The sequence below is a fragment of the Rhinoraja longicauda genome, chromosome 15, assembly GCF_053455715.1.
Source record: "Rhinoraja longicauda isolate Sanriku21f chromosome 15, sRhiLon1.1, whole genome shotgun sequence".
Classification (NCBI taxonomy): domain Eukaryota; kingdom Metazoa; phylum Chordata; class Chondrichthyes; order Rajiformes; family Arhynchobatidae; genus Rhinoraja; species Rhinoraja longicauda.
Window position 1 is genome coordinate 42183157 of NC_135967.1, and position 26773 is coordinate 42209929.

The 26773-nt window shown below is 45.6% G+C and overlaps 1 protein-coding gene across 1 annotated transcript in view; it reads right to left on the reverse strand.

Annotated features, from left to right (window-relative positions):
- Positions 1-26773, reverse strand: part of LOC144600681 (glutamate receptor 3-like) — a 297333-nt gene that overhangs the window by 133115 nt on the left and 137445 nt on the right. Inside the window, 3 exon segments of the mRNA XM_078412564.1 lie at positions 8269-8436; positions 20851-21012; positions 26426-26479. Of these exon segments, the coding sequence (XP_078268690.1) occupies positions 8269-8436; positions 20851-21012; positions 26426-26479 (384 nt within the window).

Genomic DNA, 26773 nt, shown 5'->3' on the forward strand with positions numbered 1-26773 from the left:
TTTCCTCCCACACTCCAAAGACATACAGGTTTGTAGGTTAATTGGCTGGGTAAATGTAAAAATTGTCCCTAGTGGGTGTAGGATAGTGTTAGTGTATGGGGATCGCTGGGCGGCACGGACTTGGTGGGCCGAAAAGGCCTGTTTCCGGTTGTATATATATGATGATGATGATGATTTGCTTCACTCCCGGTCATTCCTTCTTCTCCCTAACCTTGGTGACTTGTGCATATTGTCCGGAGGAGGTGATTGAATGCGCCCAAGAGCTTCTAACTAAACCATCCTATCAACAACTAGAGAGTGGTTATGGAGCTACAATCTACCTCATTGAAGACCCTCGGACTATCTTTAATCGGACTTTACCTTGCACTAAACGTTATTCCCTTTATCGTGCATCTCTACTCTGTGGCTGGCTCGATTGTAATCACGTATAGTCTTTCCGCTGACTGGTTGGCACGCGACAAAAGCTTTTCACTGTACCTCAGTACACGTGACAATAAACTAAACTGAACTAGATATTCCCCCGTCAATTGTATTTCCATGAGACTCGATACTGTACGTTTCTGTAGGTGGGGAAATGGAAGCAAGGTGCACGAGGCCTTAAACTAAACTAACTAACTAATCTACCTTGTGGCAAAGTGGGATCACCTTCACAACACTGGCAGCAGCAGTTCTGGACAAACACACACCACCACCTTCACAGGAGCAGTTAGAAACGGGACAGAACCGATGACCTTAACAGAAACACCCACATCTCGTGTGTGAATGAAAGCTTTGTGTGGGAGGAAGTAATTACCATTGTGGGAGAATCTATTTTGTTGCTTTTCGTTATGCAACACAGCTTTTAAGGTCACAGGCACCAGCATGTGAGAGAGCTTTGCAGTATTCTCGATACCGCGCCACAAATATAGGTAGACGGGAAAGATTTAAGGGAGAGCAGATAGAAAGGTGCCAATTATTAACATTTTGAACCACAGGGAAAATGTAGAGTAAGGATAAACACCATGGCCATTTATTTGTACCTCATTCATTGATGGACATTCATGGCCAAGGGGACAGGGGCTTAAGGTGAAAGTGGAAAGATCTAATGGGAATCTGAGGGGTAACTTTTTCAAACAAAGGGTGGTGGGCGTATGGAACGAGCTGCCAGAGGAGGTAGTTGAGGCTGGGACTATCCGAAAATTTGAGAAACAATTAGACAAGTACATGGATAGGACAGGTTTGGAGGGACATGGACCAAACGCGGGCAGTGTAGCTGGGATACATTGGCAGGTGTGGCCAAGTTGGGTCGAAGGGCCTGTTTCCACGCAGTATCACTCTATGACTCTATGACTCCGTGACTCATGGGCTGTGCGTAGTCTATTTTTTTAACTGAATAACAAGCAAACACAAGCTTTTCACTGTACTCTCGGTTATCGCGACAATAATAAACTAAACTAAACTTGTCGGCAGGACCTGGACTTATTGTCCATTCTTGATCAGCCTTGAACTAAGTAGCAAGCTAAGAGTTTAAGCTGTTTGAGACGGGCCACAAGGACAAGCTAGGGAAACTCGAGGCCAGCAAGGTGGGCAAATGGTTGGAGAGACTTCGTGAGGACAGAAGCCACCAGTGTTTGGATAGGCATGGATTTATCAGGTTTGGTCAGCATGGCTTTGTGAGTGGGAAACTGCCTCACACATCCGGGAAGAGTCTATTTGAAGAGGTCACCAAGAGGATTGACAAGGGCAGGGCAGTGGGCATTGTCAGTATGAACTTTAGCAAAGCCGTTGACATCGTCCGCATTGTAGGATGGACTGGAAGGGGGAGGGGAAGAGAGGGACAGAGGAACTATCTAAAGTTGGAGAAGTCAATGTTCATACCGCTGGGCTGCAAGCTGCCCAAGTGAAATATGAGGTGCTGTTCCTCCAATTTCCGGTGGGGCTCACTATGGCACTGGAGGAGGCCCATGACAGAAAGGTCAAACTGGGAGTGGGAGGGGGAGTTGAAGTGCTCAGCCACCGGGAGATCAGGTTGGTTGAGGCGGACTGAGCGAAGATGTTGAGCGAAACGATCACCGAGCCTGCGTTTGATTTCGCCGATGTAAAGAAGTTGACATCTAGAGCAGCGGATACAATAGATGAGGTTGGAGGAGGTGCAGGTGAACCTTTTTGTGAACTGTTTGCGTGCTACTGTATGTTTCATTTTTTTCCTTAGTACCTAATCAGATGTACAGCACTTTGGTCAACGTGGGTTGTTTTTAAATGTGCTATACAAATAAAATTGACTTGACTTGACTTGACTCTGTCTCGCCTGGAAAGACTGTTTGGGTCCTTGGATGGAGTTGAGGGGGGAGGTAAAGGGACAGGTGTTGCATCTCCTGCGGTTGTAGGGGAAAGTGCCCGGGGATGGGGTGGTTTGGGTAGGAAGGGACGAGTGGACCAGGGAGTTACGGAGGGAATGGTCTCTGCAGGTCAGGTGGCATCTGTGGAGAATATGGACAGATGACGTTTCAGGTCGGGACCCAACAGAATCTACAATGTTGCCTGACTTGTTGAGTTACTCCAGCACTTAGTGTTTCTTTTTGTAAACCAGCACCTGCAGTTCCTTTTATCTACAGAGATTACCAGCCATTGGTAAACCCCTCCCATCTATCCATGAAACTGATTGTTGTAAGTGACATTGAGAAGATTTCGAACAGCTGTTCAGTGTTGATAACAAACTCGAATTTCTCCCTCAAAGTATTAAAGCCTTCAGGAAGAAGGGGCCAGAATTAATAAGTGAAGACAAAATCCTTGGTAATCCACGCATTGAAAGACAGGAGTTCGTTTTGACCATGGCCTTGTATTTTAGCTTTAGGTTCAGCATTGCCCATGTACTGAGGTACAGTGAAGAGCTTTGTTTTGCATGATATCAGGTCAGATCATACTTTACATAAATACAATCAAGGCAAACTCAAGTACAAAAGATAGTGCAAAAGGGTAGATTCAAAGTGCAGAATATAGTTCTCAGCATGGGAGTGCGTCAAAGATAGACACAAAAAGCAGAGGTAACTCAGCGGGTCAGGCAGCATCTCTGGAGAGAAGGAACAGTCATTGTCACTGAAAGCAAGCGTGCAGGTGCAGCAGGCAGTGAAGAAAGCGAATGGTATGTTAGCATTCATAGCAAGAGGATTTGAGTATAGGAGCAGGGAGGTTCTGCTGCAGTTGTACAGGACCTTGGTGAGACCGCACCTGGAGTATTGTGTACAGTTTTGGTCTCCTAATCTGAGGAAAGACATTCTAGCCTTAGAGGGAGTACAGAGAAGGTTCACCAGATTGATCCCTGGGATTGCAGGACTTTCATATGAAGAAAGACTGGATAGACTAGGCTTATACTCGCTGGAATTTAGAAGACTGAGGGGGGACCTTATTGAAACAGATAAAATTCTTAAGGAGTTGGAGAGGCGAGATGCGGGAAGATTGTTCCCGATGTTGGGGAAGTCCAGAACCAGGGGTCACAGCTTAAGGATAAGGGGGAAGTCTTTTAGGACCGAGATGAGAAAACATTTCTTCACACAGAGAGTGGTGAGTCTGTGGAATTCTCTGCCACAGAAGGTAGTTGAGGCCAGTTCATTGGCTATATTTAAGAGGGAGTTAGATGAGGCCCTTGTGGCTAAAGGGATCAGGGGGTATGGAGAGAAGGCAGGTACAGATTACTGAGCTGGATGATCAGCCATGATCATATTGAATGGCAGTGCAGGCTCGAAGGGCCGAATGGCCTACCCCTGCACCTATTTTCTATGTTTCTATGTTTCTAACAGGTGACGTTTCAGATCGAGACCCTTCTTCAAGAAGGGTCCTTCTTGCTTTTTGCTTGGAGTAGTGTCCTACTCCAGCTTTTTGGGTCTACCTTTGGTTTAAACCAGCATCTGCTGTTCCTTCCTACACATAATAACATATCAATTCTATTGACAAAGTCCGATGTTCGCCAACGGACGTTGCATTTGTATTAGGCAGATAAAACCATTATAAAGAGTTTTATTGAAAATTCATCATAATTATCAGGAGACAAATTTGGTGCCTGGGACTGTATATCATTTTTTCCATATTTTGATTTAATATTGTAACTTTATGCTGAATACATCAGATAATTTGTTTTAGTTGCCTCCATGCTTATTAAAATATGGCTCCACTCTACCATAAATTAATTACAACTAATGCAGTATACTTTCAGAATTACGCTTCACGTCAAATTTTCTGGGCTGTGAATAGACTAACTGTAAAAAATTAATACTCATGAATATATGTATTCGTAGCAAAAGGAACCATATTAAAAACCGGAGATCTTCCAGTGTTGCGTTGCTTTGAATGTTTGTTTAGTATCAATCTGAATGTGTTTCCTTTAAGGATAAAAAGATGTAAATAAATTCAGCATATCCCTTTTTAGATGTTTAATTTCAGGAATGATGTGAACATTAAAGTTTATAGCTCTTCCAGATTTAATGTCAACAACGTTTAGCTCATGGCAATCCATTACAATGTTTTTAATGCACTGAGATCTATGGCTTCTAATCTGAATATTCAGCGATGAATTTCTGGTGATGTTTTGCCTGCAAGTTTTGAGAGAGAGCGATTCAGCGTGGAAGCAGGCCCTTTGGCCCACCGAGTCTGCGCCGACCAGCGATCCCCGAAAACACACACACTGGGGAACAAATTTAGAATTTTATCAAGCCAATTAGCCGACAAACCAGTACGTCCTTGGAGTGTGGGAGGAAACCGGAACTCCCGGAGAAAACCCAGGCAGGTCAGGGGGAGAAGGTACAAACTATGTACAACACCGCACCGTAGTCAGGATCGAACCTGGTACCCTGGTGCTGTAAGGCAGCAACCTTACCGCTGCGCCACCCTGCTTCACCATCTTCACCAAGGAACTAATTATCTTCCTATTTTTCGGATTATGGACTGACAGAAAGTTCTCCAAAGTTGCTCATTCTTAGCAAGGTTTTTTTTTGCACAATTAAATCGTTTGAAATGCCCATGTCTATGAATTAGGTTTAGAGTTCCCACAGCTTAGAGCCACAGAGTCATACAGCGTGGAAACAGGTCCTGTTGGACATTCAAAAATTGTCAACATTTTTCATTTTTAACAGGCTCTATTATAAATATTTCTAACGATTAACACGATTAAAATGGAACTGGCTGAGGTGAACAGGAACAATATGGTTTCCGTGTGGAAGGACAAGGATGGGTATAAAGCCAACAGAAGAATGTTGGAGATAGGATCTGGAGCAGAAGAACGTCTGAAGTGGACATTTGGAAGAGATGCCCAGATTGATAGATGCCGTGTTAAAGAGTCATAGAGCCGTACAGCTGGGAAACAGTCTCTTTGGCCCAACTTTCCCCTGCCGACCAACCTGCCCCATCTTCACTAGTCCCACCTGCTTGCATTGGCCACATATCCCTCTAAACCTTCCCCAGTCATGTACCTGTCTAAATGTTTTTTAAACATTGTTATAGCACCTGCATCAACTACTGTTAAATCTTTCCCCCTCTCACTTCAAACCTCTGTTCTCTGGATCATGATTCCCCTACTTTTGAGTAAAAGCATTTACCCTAACTATTCCTCTCATGATCTTGTACACCTCTATAAGGTCATGCCTCATCCTCCTGCGCTCCAAGGAATAAAGTCCTAGCCTGCTCAACCTCTCCTTGCAGCTCAGGCCCTTGAGCTCTGGCAATGTCCTCGTACCTGAGATTAACTTGTCTCAATTGCACACACCATCTTTGTTCACTTGTGAAGATAATGTGGTGCCTGGCTGCTGACGGCAGTGGAACTGGAGAAGAGACGCTTCAACACTTTCAGAATAAAGCAGGGAAATTGACAAGCAAAACCCCGCTGTGATGGTGGATCAGATGCTAGAGGTATTAAGTAAAGAAATAGCTGGATTTAGCATCTTGGAAAAGGTGAAAGTCCTACTGGAGCAGAGGAAGGGGAAGTGTTATATGGACATTGTGTGGAGTTCCATCTGTTGAGGGCAGATTTTATAAACACAGAACAGTACAATCCATTAACAAGCCCTGTAAACTGCAACATCTGTGCCGAACAGGGTGCCAAGATAAACTGATCTCCACGGCCTATACGTGATTCATATTGCTGCTCTTCCTGGAAATCCATGTGTCTAGATGAAAACCTCCTAAACACCACGATAGTATCTGCCTCCACCATCACACAGAGGGTGGTGGGTGTATGGACCAAGCTGCCAGAGGAGGTAGCTGAGGCTGGGACTATCCCATCGTTTAAGAAACAGTTAGATAGGTACATGGACAGGACAGGTTTGGAGGGATATGGACCAAACACGGGCAGGTGGGACAAGTGTAGCTGGGACATGTTGGCCGGTGTGGGCAAGTTGGGCCGAAGGACCTGTTTTCACACTGTATCAGTCGATGACTCTATGACTCTCGGCAAAATGGTGCACAATTGAGAGTGGGAGTGGATGTTTAAGATACTAGACGGAATGCTTGTCAAGCAGACAGCTTTGTTGTGGATTGTGTGGAGCATCTTGCATGTTGTTGGCTTGTATACACTGGAATTTAGAAGGATGAGAGGGGATCTTATCGAAACATATAAGATTATTAATGGGTTGGACACGTTAGAGGCAGGAAACATGTTCCCAATGTTGGGGGAGTCCAGAACCAGAGGTCACGGTTTAAAAATAAGGGGTAGGCCATTTAGAACAGAGATGAGAAAAAACATTTTCAGTCAGAGAGTTGTAAATCTGTGGAATTCTCTGCCTCAGAAGGCAGTGGAGGCCAATTCTCTGAATGCATTCAAGAGAGAGCTAGATAGAGCTCTTAAGGATAGCGGAGTCAGGAGGTATGGGGAGAAGGCAGGAACGGGGTACTAATTGAGAATGATCAGCCATGATCACATTGAATGGCGGTGCTGGCTTGAAGGGCCGAATGGCCCACTCCTGCACCTATTGTCTATTGTCTATTGTCTATTGTTAGAGCAGCACTCATCTAAGGAAAAATTGGCTATGTTGGCCGGTGTGGGCCTGTTTCCACGCTGTATCACTCTATGACTCTATGACATCGCTGGCAGCGAGTTCCAGGCACTCCATATTGTAACTCCAAGTCCAAGCAATCTAAAAGTCTCTTAAATGCTCCTATTGTATCTGCGTCCACTGGCACTATGTTCAAGGCACCCGCCACTAGCTGCAGAAGGAACCCCATGTTCCATTTGAGTAGCTTACACCCAACAGTAGGAACATTCAATTCTCTGATTTTTAGGCCAAGGAAACTCCTAACTCACAACATAATTCACAGTGTGCCATTATCATTCAGCTATTTTTCCCATGAACCTCCAGCTTGGCCCACACAAGTATAGCCCACGCAATTAGAGTTGAATCATGAATATAATAAAGATCCACTTAAGCTGCAAAAATTTTGAATGGAAAAAAAAATTCTTGCTATAAATTTTATCGTCTTGCAAATTAAGGGAAGACAATCATTAGAATGACTGTAGAGGACACTGAGTGCTGGAGTAGCTTAGCGGGTCAAGCAGCATCTCAGGAGGACGGGTAGTACAGGTGTCAGAGGTTATGGGGAGAAGGCAGGAGAATGGGGATAGGAGGTCGATCAGCCATGATTGAATGGCAGAGTGGACTTGATGGGCCGAACGGCCTAATTCTACTCCTATCACATGACCTTTTGACCTTATAGGTGACATTTTGGGTCAGGAACCTTCTTCAAACTACAGAGTCTCGATCCAAAACGTTGCCTATCCAGGTCCTCCTGAGATGCTGCCTGGTCCACTCAGCCACTCCAGCAGTCAGTGACGTCTGTTGTAAGCCAGTATCTGCAGTTCCTCATTTCTACATTGGAATGATGCCTTCCCTTAAGACAATCGTATGGGCTTAAGTTTAGTTAAGTCTTGGATATGTTTTCAATTTTTCCAAAAAAAAAAGGTTTTTGAAGTTAATTTATGAATTAAAGACGTTTCAATTAAAAAATAAGCTTCTTAAAACTATTTCAATATATATTAATTGCTAGTAGATATTTATTTGTGGAAACAAGGATCTGCCGATGCTGGTTTACACAAAAGGACACAAAGTGGGTCGTGCAGCATCTCTGGAGAGCGTAGATCGGTGACGTTTCGGGTTGGCACTGAAGAAGGGACCTTGACATGAAATGTCACCTATTCATGTTCTCCAGAGATGCTGCCTGGTCCGTCAAGTTATTCTAGTACTTTGCGTCCTTCTTTTTATATATTTATTGGCACGTTTCATCCAATGGAAGAATAATCCTGCGTACCTGCTTCAAAGCTCGTTCTATATCAATCCCTTGACTCCATGGTACAGCAGGGTTGGCTAAGCAGTCTCCCGTGGTTACTCTTCTTGAAATGTCAATCCGCTGCTTCCGTAGATAACGAAAAGCGTCCGCGATGACGAATATCCCGTCATATGTCAAGGCAGCGGTAAACTGAATGGAAACAAATTGGGATCTATTTTTAATGGATGAATGAATTGAGGAACGAATACTTTATTGTTACATGCGACAAGTCCCAATGAAATTCGTTGTTTTGCACACCCAAGGTATGCAAAGAGTCACCACATTAAATGCAAAGCACACCAATCCTTTTACACCGGACAATCCGTGAGCTGTTCCACAAATATCAATATTCAAAAGGGCACAATCCGCGGATTACTGGATTCGTTACTTGGCCGAATAGCTTCATGAATTATAGTTGGGAGCAAGAAAATACAGCATCATAATAGGTTGATGTGAACTCATTTCTTGTTATGAGCCCAGTGGTATGAACATCGACTTCTCCAACTTTAGATAGTTCCTCTGCCCCTCTCTTCCCCTCCCCCTTCCCAGATCTCCCACTGTCTTCCTGTCTCCACCTATATCCTTCCTTTGTCCCGCCCCCCCCCTGACATCAGTCTGAAGAAGGGGCTCGACCCGAAACGTCACCCATTCCTTCTCTCCTGAGATGCTGCCTGACCTGCTGAGTTACTCCAGCATTTTGTGAATAAATAACCAGCATCTGCAGTTATTTTCTTACACTAATGGCATCACTGGTTCACCTAAAGAATGGCTGCTACAATTATCTCATTTTCCCAGTTAAATTATAGAGCATGCAGTCACAGTGGGAAGATGAGACCATTAGTTTAGTTTAATTTACAGATGCAGGGTGGAAACAGGCCCTTCGGCCCACCGAGTTCGCACCGACCTGCGATCCCCGCACATTAACACTATCCTACTCACATTAGGGACAATTTACAATGTACACTTATGCCAGCCAATTAACTACAAACCTGTAGGTCTTGGGAGTGTGGGAGGAAACCGAAGATCTCGGAGAAAACCCACGCAGGTCACGGGGAGAACGTACAAACTCCGTACAGACAAGCACCCATAGTCGGGATCGAACCCGGGTCTCGAGCGCTGCAAGGGCTGTAAGGCAGCCACGTTACCGTAGTGCCACCGTGCCGCCCAATAATGACAATGACAAAGGAAGATAATGACAAAGGAAGGAGAATCACGTAAAAAAAACCCTCCTGCGAATTTAGCTTACTAAGAGTTGCGGTCACAATGATAGTAGCTGTGGAAAACATTAATTTTGCAATCGACTCAAAAAATTCCTCCACACTTTTACAGAAGAACTGTATACCCATACCATTTCACACCTCATTAATGCTTCCTTTGAAGCCTTGATTCAAATTATGCATGTCAGCACTTTCACATTATTTTGATTAAGACCATTTGGTGCATTTGCTGAAAATGTGAGAAAGAGCTTTTGGAGAGGAGTGCAGAAGAGGTTTACTGGAATGCTGCCTGGCACATTAGAAGGTGTGAGCTATGAGTAGATGGCTACAATCAGTTTGAAGAAGGGTCCAGACTAGTGCGGGTGTCAGGGGTTATGGGGAGAAGGCAGGAAAATGGGGTTAGGAGGGAGAGATAGATCAGCCATGATTGAATAAGAAAATAACTGCAGATACTGGTACAAATCAAAGGTATTTATTTACAAAATGCTGGAGTAACATAGCAGGTCAGGCAGCATCTCGGGAGAGAAGGAATGGGTGACGTTTCGGGTCGAGACCCTTTTTCAGACATGATTGAATGATGGGGTAGACTTGATGGGCCGAGTGGCCTAATTCTGCTCCTATCACGTATGAACTCATGAAAACCTGCAGATTCACACGACAGATGCTGCAGATTGGAAGGTTGATCAAATTGGCCTTAAGGTAGAGAGAGAGCACTGACTCAGAGGAGTCAATTTTAATGGTTACATCAATAAGCCACACCTTGACCCAACAATTTTGTTGCTTTAGCAAAAGATCAAAGGCAAAATGAAGACGCGCAAATATAAAGTGGAGGAGCAAACAGAATGAGTGATAATCAATCAATCTCGCTCCAGGTGAGAGAGAGATCAGCATCTGTTGTTTCAAAAATAAAATTCTAACATTTCATCGCTTGGGAATTATTTAGTTCTTTGCCTTTGGTGTTTTAGACTTTAGAGTTTAGTTTGGTTTTGTGTAGAAATACGGCGCGGAAATCGTCCCTTCGGCCCACCATGTCCGTGCTGACCAGCGATCCCCGTACATCAGCACTATCCTACGCACACTAGGGACAATGTACAATTTTACCGAAGCCAATTAACCTGCAAACCTGCACGTCTTTGGAGTGTGGGAGGAAACCGGAGCAACCGGAGAAAACCCACGCAGGTCACGGGGAGAACGTACAAACTCCGTACGGACAACAGCGTGTAGGCCAGGATTGAAACCCGGGTCTCTGGTGCTGTAAGGCAGTAATTCTACCGCTGCGCCTCTGTGCTGCCCACATGCGTACAGCCGATGCAGATTGGAAATAGGCCCTTCGGCCCACCAAGTCCACCCTGACCATCCATCACTGTTCATATCAGTTGTAGGTTATCCCACTTTGTCATCCACTCCACACACATACACACACCCACACCCACACACACACACACACGTACACACACACGCACGCACGCACGCACGCACGCACGCACGCACGCACGCACACACACACACACACACACACACACACACACACACACACACACGCCAATTAAGCTACAAACCCCGCATGGCTTTGGGATGTAGGAGGAAACCAGGGCACCGAGAGGAAACCTGCAGGGTCACAGGGAGAACGTGCAAACTCCAGAAGGTCAGGATTGAACCTAGGACCCTGGAGCCGTGAGGCAGCAGCTCGAACCGCTCCACCACTGAGCTGCCCTCAATGGCGCACTGCAATGCTATGGGAAATGCACAGTGCACTGTTATATCTGCAGTAAACACGGAAATATTCTCATCAGGCAATGCAATATTAAATGATAATTTCTAAGCAAACAAATGGCTTTTTTTCACTTAGTTTTAACTGACTGTGTTTGCTCTCAACCGAACGAGCTACTGCACAGTTGTGCGAAGACATTATTACTCGGTATATTTACATAATCCAGTTTTTTACGCTGATGATTTTCTTTATGTATGTGGAAATTGTGGAACGGCGTTCTGTAATATAGGCATCTGCAAACAGTTTCCTTTTGGTGGCCCTGTCTTCTGATTTACAGCATGTCATTTCATCTATTCAAATGCAAAAACCCAGAAACAGCTAACAATCTCTTGAATGACTAGTGTATTATAGGGAGCTTAAACTCTTGAATGAGTGCTGGTATTGTATTCAGTTTAAGATGTTAATGCAATTGCGCTTTTCGTTGTTCAGATCAGTCATTGCAAGGTATCTTTAATATACAAATATATGACTAAATTCTCCTCACTGGAACAGACTATTATGATAAATAAAAGGGATTAAGGTTGAGCATTTGGACACGTGTGGAATTTTGGCCTCTTTGAACAGAATGCGCAAGAGTATACAATATATTTTAGGCAAGATAAGACACAAAACGCTGGAGTAACTCAGCGGGTCAGGCAGCGTCTCTGGAGAAAAGGAATAGATGACGTTTCGGGTCGAGGCCCTTCTTCAGACTGAGAATCAGGGGAGAGGGAAACTAGTGATATAGAAGTAACATAGAAGAAGTGATGGAAAGAAGGTTAGGAAGGAACCGCAGGTGCTGGTTTACACCGAAGACAGACACAAAATGCTGGAGTAACTCAGCAGGACAGGCAGCATCTCCGGAGAGAAGAAGTGGGTGACTTTTCGGGTCGATATCCTTTTTCAGACTGAGAGTCAGGGGAGAGGGAGACATGGGGATACGGAAGGGTAAGGTGTGAAAACACACGATCAAATGGGACAATGCTCAAGGAAATGTAGAATGGTGCATTGTTAGCTGAGAGGAAGGTGAAGGATATGCAGAAGAACAAATGAAAGCCAGCAACGATGATCAAGGGAAGGTGGGGCCCACAATTGTCCATTGTTCCAATGTTCCATCTTTCCTTGATCATTGTTGCTGGCTTTCATTTGTTCTTTTGTATATCTTACATTCATTTGTTCCATGTACCTTTTCATACCTCTTGTTTCCATCTCCCCCTGACTCTCAGTCGGAAGAAGGGTCTCGACCCGAAATGTCACCAGTTCCTTTGTGAATCTGTGGAATTCTCTGCCACAGAAGGCAGTGGAGGCCAATTCACTGGATGTTTTCAAGAGAGAGTTAGACATAGCTCTGAGGGCTGACGGAATCCAGGGATATGCAGGAACGGGGTACTGATTTTGGACAATTTGCAATTTTACCAAGGCAAACTAACTTACCCACCTGCACGTTTTTCGTGGGTGGGAGGAAACCGGAGCATCCGGAGAAAACCCACACAGGTCATGGCGAGAACGTGGAGACTCCATACAGTCAGCACCCATAGTCGCGATCGAACCAGGGTCTCTGGCGCTGCAAGGCGGCAGCTATACGGCTGTGCCACCATGCAGTCCATTCACACCAGTTCTACTTTATAGACAATAGACAATAGACAATAGGTGCAGGAGTAGGCCATTCAGCCCATCGAGCCAGCACCGCCATTCAATGCGATCATGGCTGATCACTCTCAATCAGTACCCCGTTCCTGCCTTCTCCCCATACCCCCTCACTCCGCTATCCTTAAGAGCTCTATCCAGCTCTCTCTTGAAAGCATCCAACGAACTGGCCTCCACTGCCTTCTGAGGCAGAGAATTCCACACCTTCACCACTCTCTGACTGAAAAAGTTCTTCCTCATCTCCGTTCTAAATGGCCTACCCCTTATTCTTAAACTGTGGCCCCTTGTTCTGGACTCCCCCAACATTGGGAACATGTTTCCTGCCTCTAATGTGTCCAATCCCCTAATTATCTTATATGTTTCAATAAGATCCCCCCTCATCCTTCTAAATTCCAGTGTATACAAGCCTAATTGCTCCAGCCTTTCAACATACGACAGTCCCGCCATTCCGGGAATTAACCTAGTGAACCTACGCTGCACGCCCTCCATAGCAAGAATATCCTTCCTCAAATTTGGAGACCAAAACTGCACTCAGTACTCCAGGTGCGGTCTCACCAGGGCCCGGTACAACTGTAGAAGGACCTCTTTGCTCCTATCCCACTTGACAATGCAGTGTCACCGACGGAAACCGATGCATTATGTACGAAGCCAAGTAACCTGAAAACCTGTATGCCTTTGGTGTGTGGGCATGGGCATGGTGGTGCAGTGGTAGAGTTGCTGTCTTACAGTGCTCACAGCTGTATGTAAGGCAGCAACAGGGTTCGATCCTGGCTACGGCCGATTGTTTGCTCGGAGTTCGTACGTTCTACCCGTGGCCCCGTGGGTTTTTCTCCGAGAACTTCGATTTCCTCCCACACTCCAAAGACGTACGGGTTTGTAGGTTAATTGGCTTGGTATATACGTTAAAAAATTGTTCCCGGTGTTTGATAGTGTTAATGTGCAGGGATCGCTGGTCGGCGCGGACTCGGTGGGCCAAAGTGCCTGTTTCCGTGCTGTATCTCCACGGTACAGGGCGGCACGGTAGCGCAGCGGTAGAGTTGCTGCTTTACAGCGAATGCAGCGCCGGAGACTCAGGTTCGATCCTGACTACGGGTGCTGTACTGTAAGGAGTTTGTACGTTCTCCCCGTGACCTGCGTGGGTTTTCTCCGAGATCTTCGGTTTCCTCCCACACTCCAAAGACGTACAGGTATGTAGGTTAATTGGCTGGGTAAATGTAAAAATTGTCCCTAGTGGGTGTAGGATAGTGTTAATGTACGGGGATCGCTGGGCGGCACGGACTTGGAGGGCCGAAAAGGCCTGTTTCCGGCTGTATATATATGATATGATATGATAAACAAAACTAATCTAAATGTATAAGAAAATAACTGCGGATGCTGGTACAAATCGATTTATTCACAAAATGCTGGAGTAACTCAGCAGGTCAGGCAGCATCTCGGGAGAGAAGGAATGGGTGACGTTTCGGGTCGAGACCCTTCTTCAGACTGAAGAAGGGTCTCGACCCGAAACGTCACCCATTCCTTCTCTCCCGAGATGCTGCCTGACCTGCTGAGTTACTCCAGCATTTTGTGAATAAATTAATCTAAATGTATGAAGTATGCTTCCATTATTTTTCATTAATTTCAAGGCTTGAAGGAGTTTCTGGAAATACAGAATAAATCAAAGGGCTAAAGGCCAGGTGATTAATTGTCGTCTGGCCACACATCCGGTAACTGGCCTTTGACTATGGAAATAGGGAGGGTGGAACTGGAGTTGTATTGTTAATGATGTGCGCCGGAAAATCAATTGCACAGGAAGAACAATTAATGAGAAAGTCTTTTATATGTGCCTGGGAAAGCAACAAAACGGTAAAGCTGATTAGGGTGAGATGATCACTAACAATGGACACATGTTTTGAAGACAGGAGAAAAGTGGTTGAGTGTAGGAAGGAACTGCAGACGCTGGTTTAAACTGAAGATAGACACAAAAAGCTGGAGCAACTCAGCGGGGCAGGCAGCATCCCTGGATGACGTTTCGGGTCGAGACCCTTCTTCAGACTGGTTGGGGATCAGGGTAACGAGAGATATAGACAATGAAGTGGAGAGATAAAGAACAATGAATAAAAGGAATGCAAAAAAAGTACCGATGATGAATGAAAGAGGCCATTGTTAGCAGTTTGTAGGGTGAAAATGAGAAGCTAGTGCGACTTGGGTGGGGGAGGGATTGAGAGAGAGGGAATGCCGGGGCTACCTGAAGTGAGAGAAATCAATATTCATACCACTGGGCTGTAAGTGTAGGATAATAACTGCAGATGCTGGTTCAAATTGAAGATAGACACAAAATGTCTGGAGTAACTCAGCATCTCAGGAGGGAAGGAATGGCTGACGTTTCGGGTCGAGACCCTTCTTCAGACTGATGTCGGGGGGGGGGGGGGGGCGGGACAAAGATAGGGTGTAGTAGGAGACAGGAAGGCAGTGGGAGAACTGGGAAGGGGGAGAGGAAAGTGTAGGACAGAGGAACTGCCCTGCCCAAGCGAAATATGGCAATGGTGGAGACCGAGGACAGAAGGGTCAGTGTAGGAATGGGAAGGAGAATGAAAGTGTCCGTCGGGAGACCAGATGGTGAGTGGGAAGTTGAAGCTCGGAGAATAAGAGGTAGATGCAGAGAAAATTTGTAGATGCTGAAATAAAAGCAGAAAAAGCTGGAAAGAGTCAGTATTGGGTATAGAAGCTGGGAGGTCATGTTGCAGTGGTGTTGCGGGATTGGTGAGGTCACATTAGTATTTAGTTCCGTTTTAGTCGCCATGCTACATGAAAGGTGCTATTAAGCTGGAAAGGGGGCAGAGAAGGTTTACAAGAATGTTGCCAGGACTCGAGGGCCTGAGTTATAGGGAGAGGTTAAGTTCTACCAGAGGAGGAAGCAATCTTCTTAGGTTGCAGGGTAACATTACATGCACTTTTTTTTTGAAGGGTCTCAAGCCAAGATGTCACCCATCCTTTTTCTCTGAAGATGCTGCTTGACCCGCTGAGTTACTCCAATACTTTGCGTCTAAATTTGATATTGAGACTGAAAGGCTACAATATGCCCATTGGATACGTCCATTCTGTCGAACCTTTTCTTGTCAAACCACTTGTTGGCATGTGGGAAAGAAAACAGCAGATGCTGGTGTAAATCGAAGGTAGACACAAAATGCTGGAGTAACTCAACGGGTCAGGCAGCATCTCTGGTCGAGACCCGAAACGTCACCCATTGCTTCTCTCCAGAGATGCTGCCTGACCCGCTGAGTTACTCCAGTGTTTTGTGTCTGTCCACTTCTTGCCACTCCTGGAATCAGAACAGTAAATCTTCTCTGAATGGCTTCCACCATATTAACATCCTTCCTTAAATAAGGAGACCAGTAGTGAAAGCAGTGTTCCAGATTTGCTCTCACAAGTTTCTTGTATAACTGAAGCAGAGAGTCCCTACATTTTGTATTTAATCCGCTAATATAAACATTGATATTCTGTTAACCTTTCTTAACTACTTAGAAAGGGACGTACAACGAGATCTGGGTGTCCTAGTGCATCAGTCACTGAAAGGAAGCATGCAGGTACAGCAGGCAGTGAAGAAAGCCAATGGAATGTTGGCCTTCATAACAAGAGGAGTTGAGTAAAGGAGCAAAGAGGTCCTTCTGCAGTTGTGCAGGGCCCTAGTGAGACCGCACCTGGAGTACCGTGTGCAGTTTTGGTCTCCAAATTTGAGGAAGGATATTCTTGCTATTGAGGGCGTGCAGCGTAGGTTTACTAGGTTAATTCCCGGAATGGCGGGACTGTCATATGTTGAAAGACTGGAGCGACTGGGCTTGTATACACTGGAATTTAGAAGGATGAGAGGGGATCTTATCGAAACGTATAAGATTATTAAGGGGTTGGACAGCAGGAAACACGTTCCCAATGTTGGGGGAGTCCAGAACCAGGGGCCACAGTTTAAAAATAAGGGGTAGGCCATTTAGAACGGAGATGAGGAAAAACCTTTTCAGTCAGAGAGTTGTGAATCTGTGGAATTCTCTGCCTCAGAAGGCAGTGGAGGCCAATTCTCTGAATGCATTCAAGAGAGAGCTAGATAGAGCTCTTAAGGATAGCGGAGTCAGGAGGTATGGGGAGAAGGCAGGAACTGGGTACTGATTGAGAATGATCAGCCATGATCACATTGAATGGAGGTGCTGGCTCGAGGGGCCGAATGGCCTACTCCTGCACCTATTGTCTATTGTCTACTGTCTACTTACTGTATCAGCAAATACACTTGTGAATCATGCAATGGGACATCCAGATACTTCTACAACTCTTTGGGATGGCACGGTGGTGCAGTGGTAGAGTTAATGCCTTACAGTTCCAGAGGCCCAGGTTCGATCCTGATCACAGGTCCTGTCTGTACAGAGTATGCATCTTCTCCCTGTGACAGCGTGGGTTTTCTCCGGGTGCTCCGGTTTCCTCCCACTTTCCAAAGGCGTTCAGGTTTGTGGGTTAATTGCCTTCGGTAAAATAGTGCCTGAGTACGGGGTGATCACTGGTTGGTGCGGACTTGGTGGGATGAAGGGACCTGTTTCCATGCTGTATCTCTGAAGGAAAGTCTATAGAAGGCACTGCCTCAAAAAGGCAACCAGCATCATCAAGGAACCACACTACCCTGGCCACGCTGTCATTTAGTTTTACAGATACAGTGTGGAAGGAGGCCCATCGGCCCATCGAGCCCACGCTGACCAATGATGACCTGTAGGGACAATTTACACTAGGGACAATTTACAGATGCCGATTAACCTAAAAAACCCGCACGACGTTGGGATAAAATCAAAGCACCCGGAGAAAACCCACGTGGTCACAGGGAGAACGTACGAACTCCGTACAGAGAGTACCCGTGGTCAGGATCGATCCCGGGTCTCTGGGACTGTAAGGCAGCAATTCTACCGCTGCGCCACCGTGCCGCTCACTCCTGCCATCAGGAGGAAGGCATAAGAGGCTGAAAAACGTGACCTCCAGGTTCAGGAACGGCTTCTTCCCGTCAGCCTATTAAACACTTCAGGTATCAGGCACGCCAGGCTGAGAGGCAGCAACTCTACCAGCTGAACAACTTGTGAAAAGGAAATAACCCACGGAGAAACTCACGGCAATAAATGCTTCAGAAACGCTGTGAGGATAGGGCAATCTTCAGCTCAATCAGACAACAATGGACATTTAGAAAATAATAATATTAAGACCTCTTTATAGACAATAGACAATAGACAATAGGTGCAGGAGTAGGTCCTTCGAGCCAGCACCACCATTCAATGTGATCATGGCGGTTCATTCTCAATCAGTACCCCGTTCCTGCCTTCTCCCCATACCCCCTGACTCCGCTATCCTTAAGAGCCCTCTCTCTTGAATGCATTCAGAGAACTGGCCTCCACTGCCTTCTGCGGCAGAGAATTCCACAGATTTACAACTCTCTGACTGAAAACGTTTTTCCTCATCTCCGTTCTAAATGGCCTATCCCTTATACTTAAATTGTGGCCGCTGGTTCTGGACTCCCCCAACATTGGGAACATGTTTCCTGCCTCTTTAGACAAGTATAAGGATTTACCTCAGCCTTTCTAGAACATGGAGAAAGATTTGATACTTTTGAGATCTTTTGAGACATGAGAGTTTAAATTCTGCTGAAAGCTTTTCAGCTCAATTTGCAAGAGCACAGCACAGATTAAGAAGTCTCTCAGCAATAATATCTCAGTTGAAGATGAATATTTGTAGATATTATTTTAATACCAAAATGTTCAGTGTTAATCAACTGAACTGAATCGAGATTAGACTTATGATTATCATTTTCAATTTGAGGTAGCAATTAAAAGCTAGAAGTGAGAAAATTTTGATAACAAATGGGGTATTAAATTAATCTCATTTGCTCAATGGTAAAGCATGCATAAAAATCAATCTCCATTTGGGTAGCGTCAGCCTACATTATTTTCTTTTCAATATTCCTTTCACAACCCACTGATACTACCATCCAAACCTTGTCCGGCTTTCTTCTGTCTCCTCTACAATCAGTCTGAAGAAAAAAAATCTAGATTTAACCTTTCATTTTTTAGAATTAATGAACAATCAATAACCAGGAGTGCACCCCACCTCTCTATTTAATGTCCGGTCAATCTTACTGATTTTCAGTCCTGCAATTTCACACTAACAGGCCGAGACTCTTCCTTCAACATGAAAAATACTGAATTCAAGCTGTCTTTCACAAAAGCACTGATGTATATTAGCATCCAATGTGCCTGGCACAAGAACACATTAGAGCAAATTGCTGTGAGAATCAACCCATGAAGCCATTTCCTACTGCATCCAATTTCCTCCAACTGCAATATAACTTCAATCTTCAGTCATGAGACCACATCTCAAAATTGCTCAGACAGCCGCAACCGTGCAGATGCACTGCTGTGGTTTGATTGAGGTACGATTTAGTTGAGCTGAGAGATTCAGCATGGAAACAGTCCTTCGGCCCACAGAGTCCATGCTGACCATCGTTCACACGAGTTCAGTGTTGCCCCAGTTTCTCATCCACTCCTTACACACCAGGGGGCAATTAACCTACAGACCGGCACCCCTTTGAGTTGCGCGAGGAACCGGAACACAAGCAAGCACAGGGAGAACGTGCAACCTCCACACAGACAGCCACCCGAGGTCAGGATCGAACCCGCATCGCTGGCACTGTAAGGCAGCAGCTCTACCACTGTCCCACCCTTATGATTTCTATGATTCTGAATTCCTGTTTAAGTTAATGTTCCGCTGCAGTCAAAATTCCTTTGCATTTTTAGAGCCAATTTTGTTGTATACCTTTATCGCACTCAAACAGTGTGGTTCAATGGAGTTCAGTGCCAATCCTACTATACATTAGGCACGATCATACTAAGTACTTCAGATTGATTAGTAGGACTAGATGTTACAATCCCTAAGGTTTGCACTACAATTGACTGGTGTTGTTCTTGGGGGTGACCACTAGGTGATGTTGCTACCATTCAGACACATCTTCAGTTGTGTACCTCAACGTCACTGGGTGTTTCGGCCTTTTATCACAAGACACCCTCAGTCGAGGCAGGCCCACCGCAGGGTGATCAGACCTGGGTGTGTGTCTTATGGTTAGCCTCAAGATGGTCACGTGGCAGCCCAGACAGTATCTTTTCTTTTCAGCCACAGCCAGTGACTGCTCCGTTCGGCGGCATTTGCAAGTTCTTTGACTAAGTACGATATAAGACCACATTTCGATCTTATCGAAACGTATAAGATTATTAAGGGGTTGGACACGTTAGAGGCAGGAAACATGTTCCCAATGTTGGGGGAGTCCAGAACAAGGGGCCACAGTTTAAGAATAAGGGGTAGGCTATTCAGAATGGAGATGAGGAAAAAAAAATTCAGTCAGAGAGTTGTGAATCTGTGGAATTCTCTGCCTCAGAAGGCAGTGGAGGCCAATTCTCTGAATGCATTCAAGAATGAGCTAGATAGAGCTCTTAAGGATAGCGGAGTCGGGGGGTATGGGGAGAAGGCAGGAACGGGGTACTGATTGAGAATGATCAGCCATGATCACATTGAATGGCGGTGCTGGCTCAAAGGGCCAAATGGCCTACTCCTGCACCTATTGTCTATTGCCTATTGAGTCAGCACACAAGAATCACCCATCATGTCCACTCCGCCATACAATCATGGATGATCTATTTTTCCCTCCCAACCCTATTTTCCTTCCATCTCCCCATAATCTTACTAATCAAGAATGTAATAATTTTATTTCTGGAAGTTTAGTTGAGTTTAGTTTATTTAGGATCTTTTTTTAGAATTATTTTCTGAAGCACGTCCTTTAAACTCCAATAAGCTCGAAATATCCAAACTGCACAATCTGGAGAAGTGATTTTTCTCCAATGGATTTTTAATCCGCACCATTTCCAGGTGGTGGAACATTTGAAAGATAGACGGTCTTACCTTCAGAGTGGTAGCAGCTGTTCCAGGGTACTCTCTCTGATCCAGCTTCGTCCATCTCTGCATGAATTTCTGAACCATGGGGTCCTCGTAATTCACAAGCTGAAAGCCAGTTACATTGACTCCCGTCTCAATAAATTTATCCAGCACCAGATCGGAGAAACCCTGCAATGAATCCACAAGACAAGTCACAGTAAAGGAGGCCAGCAAACTGCTGAAAAAGCAGGGCGTTCTTGCGCACACCGTATACGTTTATTGCATCCATGCTCAAGTCCCACCATCATCTCTCTCACTCATATAGGAGCACAGTGGTAGAGTCGCTGCCTCACAGCGCCAGAGACCCAGGTTCGATCCTGACCTCCGGGTGCTGTCTATGTGGAGTTTGCACGTTGCCCCCGTGACCGCGCGGGTTTCTCTCCGGCTGCTCCGGTTTCCTCCCACATTCCAAAGACGTGCGGGTTTGTCGGTTAATTTGCTTCTGTAAATTGTTCCCTGTGTGCGGGATGGAACCAGGGTACGGTTTCTGAAGAATGGTCTCGTCCCGAAATGTCGCCCATTCCTTTTCTCCTGAGGTGCTGCCTGGCCCGCTGAGTTACTCCAGCATTTTGTGAAATAAATACCAGGGTTGGGTTCACCAGATTCACAGAGAAGGTTCACCAGATTGATCCCTGGGATGGCAGGACTTTCATATGAAGAAAGACTGGATAGACTAGGCTTATACTCGCTGGAATTTAGAAGACTGAGGGGGGATCATATAGAAACATATAAAATTCTTAAGGGGTTGGAGAGGCTAGATGCAGGAAGATTGTTCCCGATGTTGGGGAAGTCCAGAACCAGGGGTCACAGCTTAAGGATAAGGGGGAAGTCTTTTAGGACCGAGATGAGAAAACATTTCTTCACACAGAGAGTGGTGAGTCTGTGGAATTCTCTGCCACAGAAGGTAGTTGAGGCCAGTCCATTGGCTATATTTAAGAGGGAGTTAGATGTGGCCCTTGTGGCTAAAGGGATCAGGGGGTATGGAGAGAAGGCAGGTACAGGTTACTCAGCTGGATGATCAGACATGATTATATTGAATGGCGGTGCCGGCTCGAAGGGCCGAATGGCCTACTCCTGCACCTATTTTCTATGTTTTCTATGTTTCTATTTATTTGCAAATGTCTATTTCGACAGATTTGCTGAGCTAACCAGTGAATTGTGAAATTGCCCACCAAGGATATCTGAGGAATTTTCTGAATAGGATGCGTCATCTGAGATAATTTTGGGATACGTTTAGTCTGTGGTTTCTGTTTGTGGTGATGTGCTTTCCCATTCTGTACTGATGAAAAACTGCGTGCGGCACGGTGGCGCAGCGGTAGAGCTGCTGCCTTATAGCGTTTGCAGCGCCAGAGACCCTGGTTAGACCCTGACTACAGGTGTTGTCTGTACAGTGTTTGTACGCTCTCCCCGTGACCTGCATGGGTTTTCTCCGAGATCTTCGATTTCCTCCCACACTCCAAAGACGTACAGGTTTGTAGGTTAATTGGCTTGGTGTGAATGAACAATTGTCCCTCCTTTGTAGGATATTGGTAATGTGCGGGGATCGCTGGTCGGCGTGGACTCGGTGGGCTGAAGGGCATGTTTCCGTGCTGTATCTCTAAACTAAACTAAACTACTTCTCAAATTAAGCTACCTGTCTCAAATTAAAATTGATTATTATTTGGCGCTATTTTTGACTCCCTTTATATAGAGTCGTAGAGTGATACAATGTGGAAACAGGCCCTTCGGTCCAACTTGCCCACACCGGCCAACATGTCCCAGCTACACTAGTCCCACCTGCCTGCGTTTAGCCTATATCGCTCCAAACCTGTCCAATCCATGTACCTGCCTAACTGTTTCTTAAATATGTTTCTTTCTGTTGAAACAACTGTTTCTCACATGTTGAATATATCTACATGTCTTATTAAATGCTGTGCAGATGCTTATTCTTAAATCTTTATGGGTAGCACCACAGCGCAGCAGGTAGAGCTGCTGCTTCACAGCGCATAGAGACCAGAGTTCGATCCTGACCTCGGGTGCTGCCTGTGCGGAGTTTGCATGTTCTCCCTGTGACTGCGTGGGTTTCCTCTGCATATCCCAAAGACGTGTGGGTTTGTAGGTCAATTGTTTTTTGTAACGTGCCCCTCGTGTGTAGGGAGGGTGTAGTACTAGTGTGCCAATGGGTGATCGATGGTTGGCCTGGACTTGGTGGGCCGAAAGGCAATCTTCCATGCTGAATCTATAAACTATAACTAAACTTATACATTCAGTGAATGGAAGACAAATGTGCACAGTTGAGTGAGATTTTTAGATCTCTCTCATGCCAACCTGAGTGCGATTTGCAAGCAACAAAACCCAAATTGGTGCTTCCTCATTTGGAAAGTGTTTATTGTAACTGAGTCCATAGTCACAAAATGCTGGAGTAACTCAGCAGGTCAGGCAGCATCTCAGGAGAGAAGGAATGGGTGACGATTCGGGTCGAGACCCTTCTTCAGACTGATGTCAGGGGGGCGGGACAAAGAAAGGATATAGGTGGAGACAGGAAGATAGAGGGAGATCTGGGAAGGGGAGGGGAAGAGAGGGACAGAGGAACTATCTAAAGTGGGAGAAGTCGATGTTCATACCACTGGGCTGCAAGCTGCCCAGGCGAAATATGAGGTGCTGTTCCTCCAATTTCCGGTGGGCCTCACTATGGCACTGGAGGAGGCCCATCATAGAGTATTACCAGAGTTTAGTTTAATTTAGAGATAAAGTGTGGAAAGTGGCCCTTCGGCCCACCGAGTCCGTAACGACCAGCGATCCCCGTACATTAACACTATCCTGCTACCACTAGGGACAATTTACAATTTTACCGAAGCCAATTAACCTACAAGCCTGCACGTCTTTGGAGTGTGGGAGGAAACTGAAGGTCCTGGAGAAAACCCACGCAGGTCACGGGGAGAACGTACAAACTTCGCACAGACTAGCACCCGGGTCGTGGCGCTCTAAGCCAGCAACTTTACTGCTGCGCCACCATGCAGTTCGTAGTCTCAGAACCCATTTTATGGAAGGGGACCACTTGCTTGTCATCTCAATTTTACAAGATATTGGAGAAAGAAAAATAAAAAGCAAAACAAATGGACGAGAAACATAATAACAGGAAGACTCAGAGATCAAAGCAAGAACACAGCGTAAAAGCAGCAAGCTAAGCAGAGGGGAATCAAACTATGTTAACCCACTTTCGTATCCACTCCCAACACTCTAGGGGCACTTTGCAGAGGCCACACGTCTTTGGGATGTGGCAGGAAACTGCCGCACCTGGAGGAAGCCCATGGAGTCACAGGGAGAACGTGCAAACTACACGCAGACAGCACCCGAGTTCAGCTAGAGACACGAGAACTGGGGCCAGGACAGGGATTATTAGTTTAGTTTAGAGATACAGTGCGGAAACAGACCCTTCGACCCACCGAGTCGGTGCCAACTTGCGATCCCTGCACACTTGCACTATCCTACACACTAGGGACAATTTACAATCCCTACTGAAGCCAATTAAGTTTTTTTTTTAGATTTAGAGATACAGCACGGAAACAGGCCCTTCGGAACACCGGGTCCGCACCGCCCAGCGATCCCCGCACATTAACACTATCCTACACACACTAGGGACAATTTTAAAAAAACATTTGCCCAGCCAATTAAACTACATACCTGTACGTCTTTGGAGTGTGGGAGGAAACCGAAGTTCTTGGAGAAAACCCACAACGCCCAGCGATCCCCGTACATTAACACTATCCTACACACACTAGGGACAATTTTACATTCATACCACGCCAATTATGTACGTCTACCAACCTGTACGTCTTTGGAGTGTGGGAGGAAACCGAAGATCTCGGAGAAAACCCACGCAGGTCACGGGGAGAACGTACAAACTCCATGCAGACGGCGCCCGTAGTCAAGATCGAACCTGAGTCTCCGGCGCTGCATTCGCTGTAAGGCAGCAACTCTACCGCTGCGCCACCGTGCCGCCAATTAACCTACAAACCTGTACTTCTTTGGAGAACGGGAGGAAACCAGAGCACCCAAAGAAAACCCACGTGGTCACAGGGAGAACGTACAAACTCCGTACTGACAGCACCTGTAGTCAGGATTGAACCCAGGTCTCTGGCGTGGTAAGGCAGCTACTCTACCATTGCGCCACTGTACCGCCCCAAGCCATGATGTGGTGAAAGATTATATTTTCTAACTCAAGCAGTCGCTAAAAACATAATAAGACTTTCTTGGCTCTTTTCTGACAGGCCTTAATTTCAGAAGCAACCCTTAATTCAATGCAAAATTTCTACATATTCTGCATCCCAATCAGTGATTTCCTTCCCTGTGTATAATGAACTGTAGTTTCTAGCAGTGGGTCAGAAACCATTCCACTTGTACGCTAAGATTAGCGGACAAATATTTCCGAGCATTGTTCTTGGCCGGAGTTAAATTCGTTGATAAATGATCAGTTATGAGTTATTGTACCATTTGATTCCGTTTAGCTTATTGTCACGTGTACCGAGGTACAGTGAAAAGCTTTTGTTGCGTGCTAACCAGCCAGCAGAAAGACAATATGGCACGGTGGCGCAGTGGTAGAGTTACTGCCTTACAGCGCTTACAGCGCCAGAGACCCGGGTTTGATCCCGACTACGGGTGCTGCCCGTACAGAGTTTGTACCTTCTCCCCGTGACCGCATGGGTTTTCTCCGAGATCTTCGCTTGCCTCCCACACTCCAAAGACGTACAGGTTGGTAGACGTACATAATTGGCTTGGTATGAATGTAAAATGTGTGTAGGATAGTGTTAATAGACAATATACAATAGACAATAGACAATAGGTGCAGGAGTAGGCCATTCAGCCCTTCGAGCCAGCACCGCCATTCAATGCGATCATGGCTGATCACTCTCAATCAGTACCCCGTTCCTGCCTTCTCCCCATACCCCCTCACTCCGCTATCCTTAAGAGCTCTATCCAGCTCCTTCTTGAAAGCATCCAACGAACTGGCCTCCACTGCCTTCTGAGGCAGAGAATTCCACACCTTCACCACTCTCTGACTGAAAAAGTTCTTCCTCATCTCCGTTCTAAATGGCCTACCCCTTATTCTTAAACTGTGGCCCTTTGTTCTGGACTCCACCAACATTGGGAACATGTTTCCTGCCTCTAATGTGTCCAATCCCCTAATTATCTTATATGTTTCAATAAGATCCCCCCTCATCCTTCTAAATTCCAGTGTATACAAGCCTAATTGCTCCAACCTTTCAACATACGACAGTCCCGCCATTCCGGGAATTAACCTAGTGTGGGGATCGCTGGTTGTTGTGGACTCGATGGGCTGAAGGGCCTGCTTCCGGGCAGAATCTCAAACCTAAACTAAACTAAATTAAATGCATGATTACAATCGAGCCATTTACAATGTTAAAAATGTGGAGCAATTGTAATACGTGACTGTAAATCTGCTTCTGTGGCTAGCAGGTAAATATTCGCCTGGGCTGGACACCTGTTAGTACTGGGTTGTTCAAAGCACCATTATATATAACCAATCAGAAAGGTGACTTACCAGAGTGGCCAGCATGTAATGGTAACCTCTGATGTTTTTGCCAACGTTTACAGCCTGTGTCACAAAGGAAAGAAATAATCTATGAAAATGTTCTTCGATGAAACTTAACCAAGCGTAATTGCATTATAAATATTTAGCCAACAGAGGATAAAAATATACCATCCTGGAGCAAATAGCACAGCCAACGCCTGTACAGCTTTTCGAAGTGAAAATAAAATAAATACAGATGCTGGAAATCTGAAATAAAAGTAGATAATGCCCAAAGCAATCAGCAGGTCAGGCAACATCAATGTTTATCAGTGTTAACCTTTCAATTGTATTGTTAGTGTTCTCCGACCTTTTATAAGA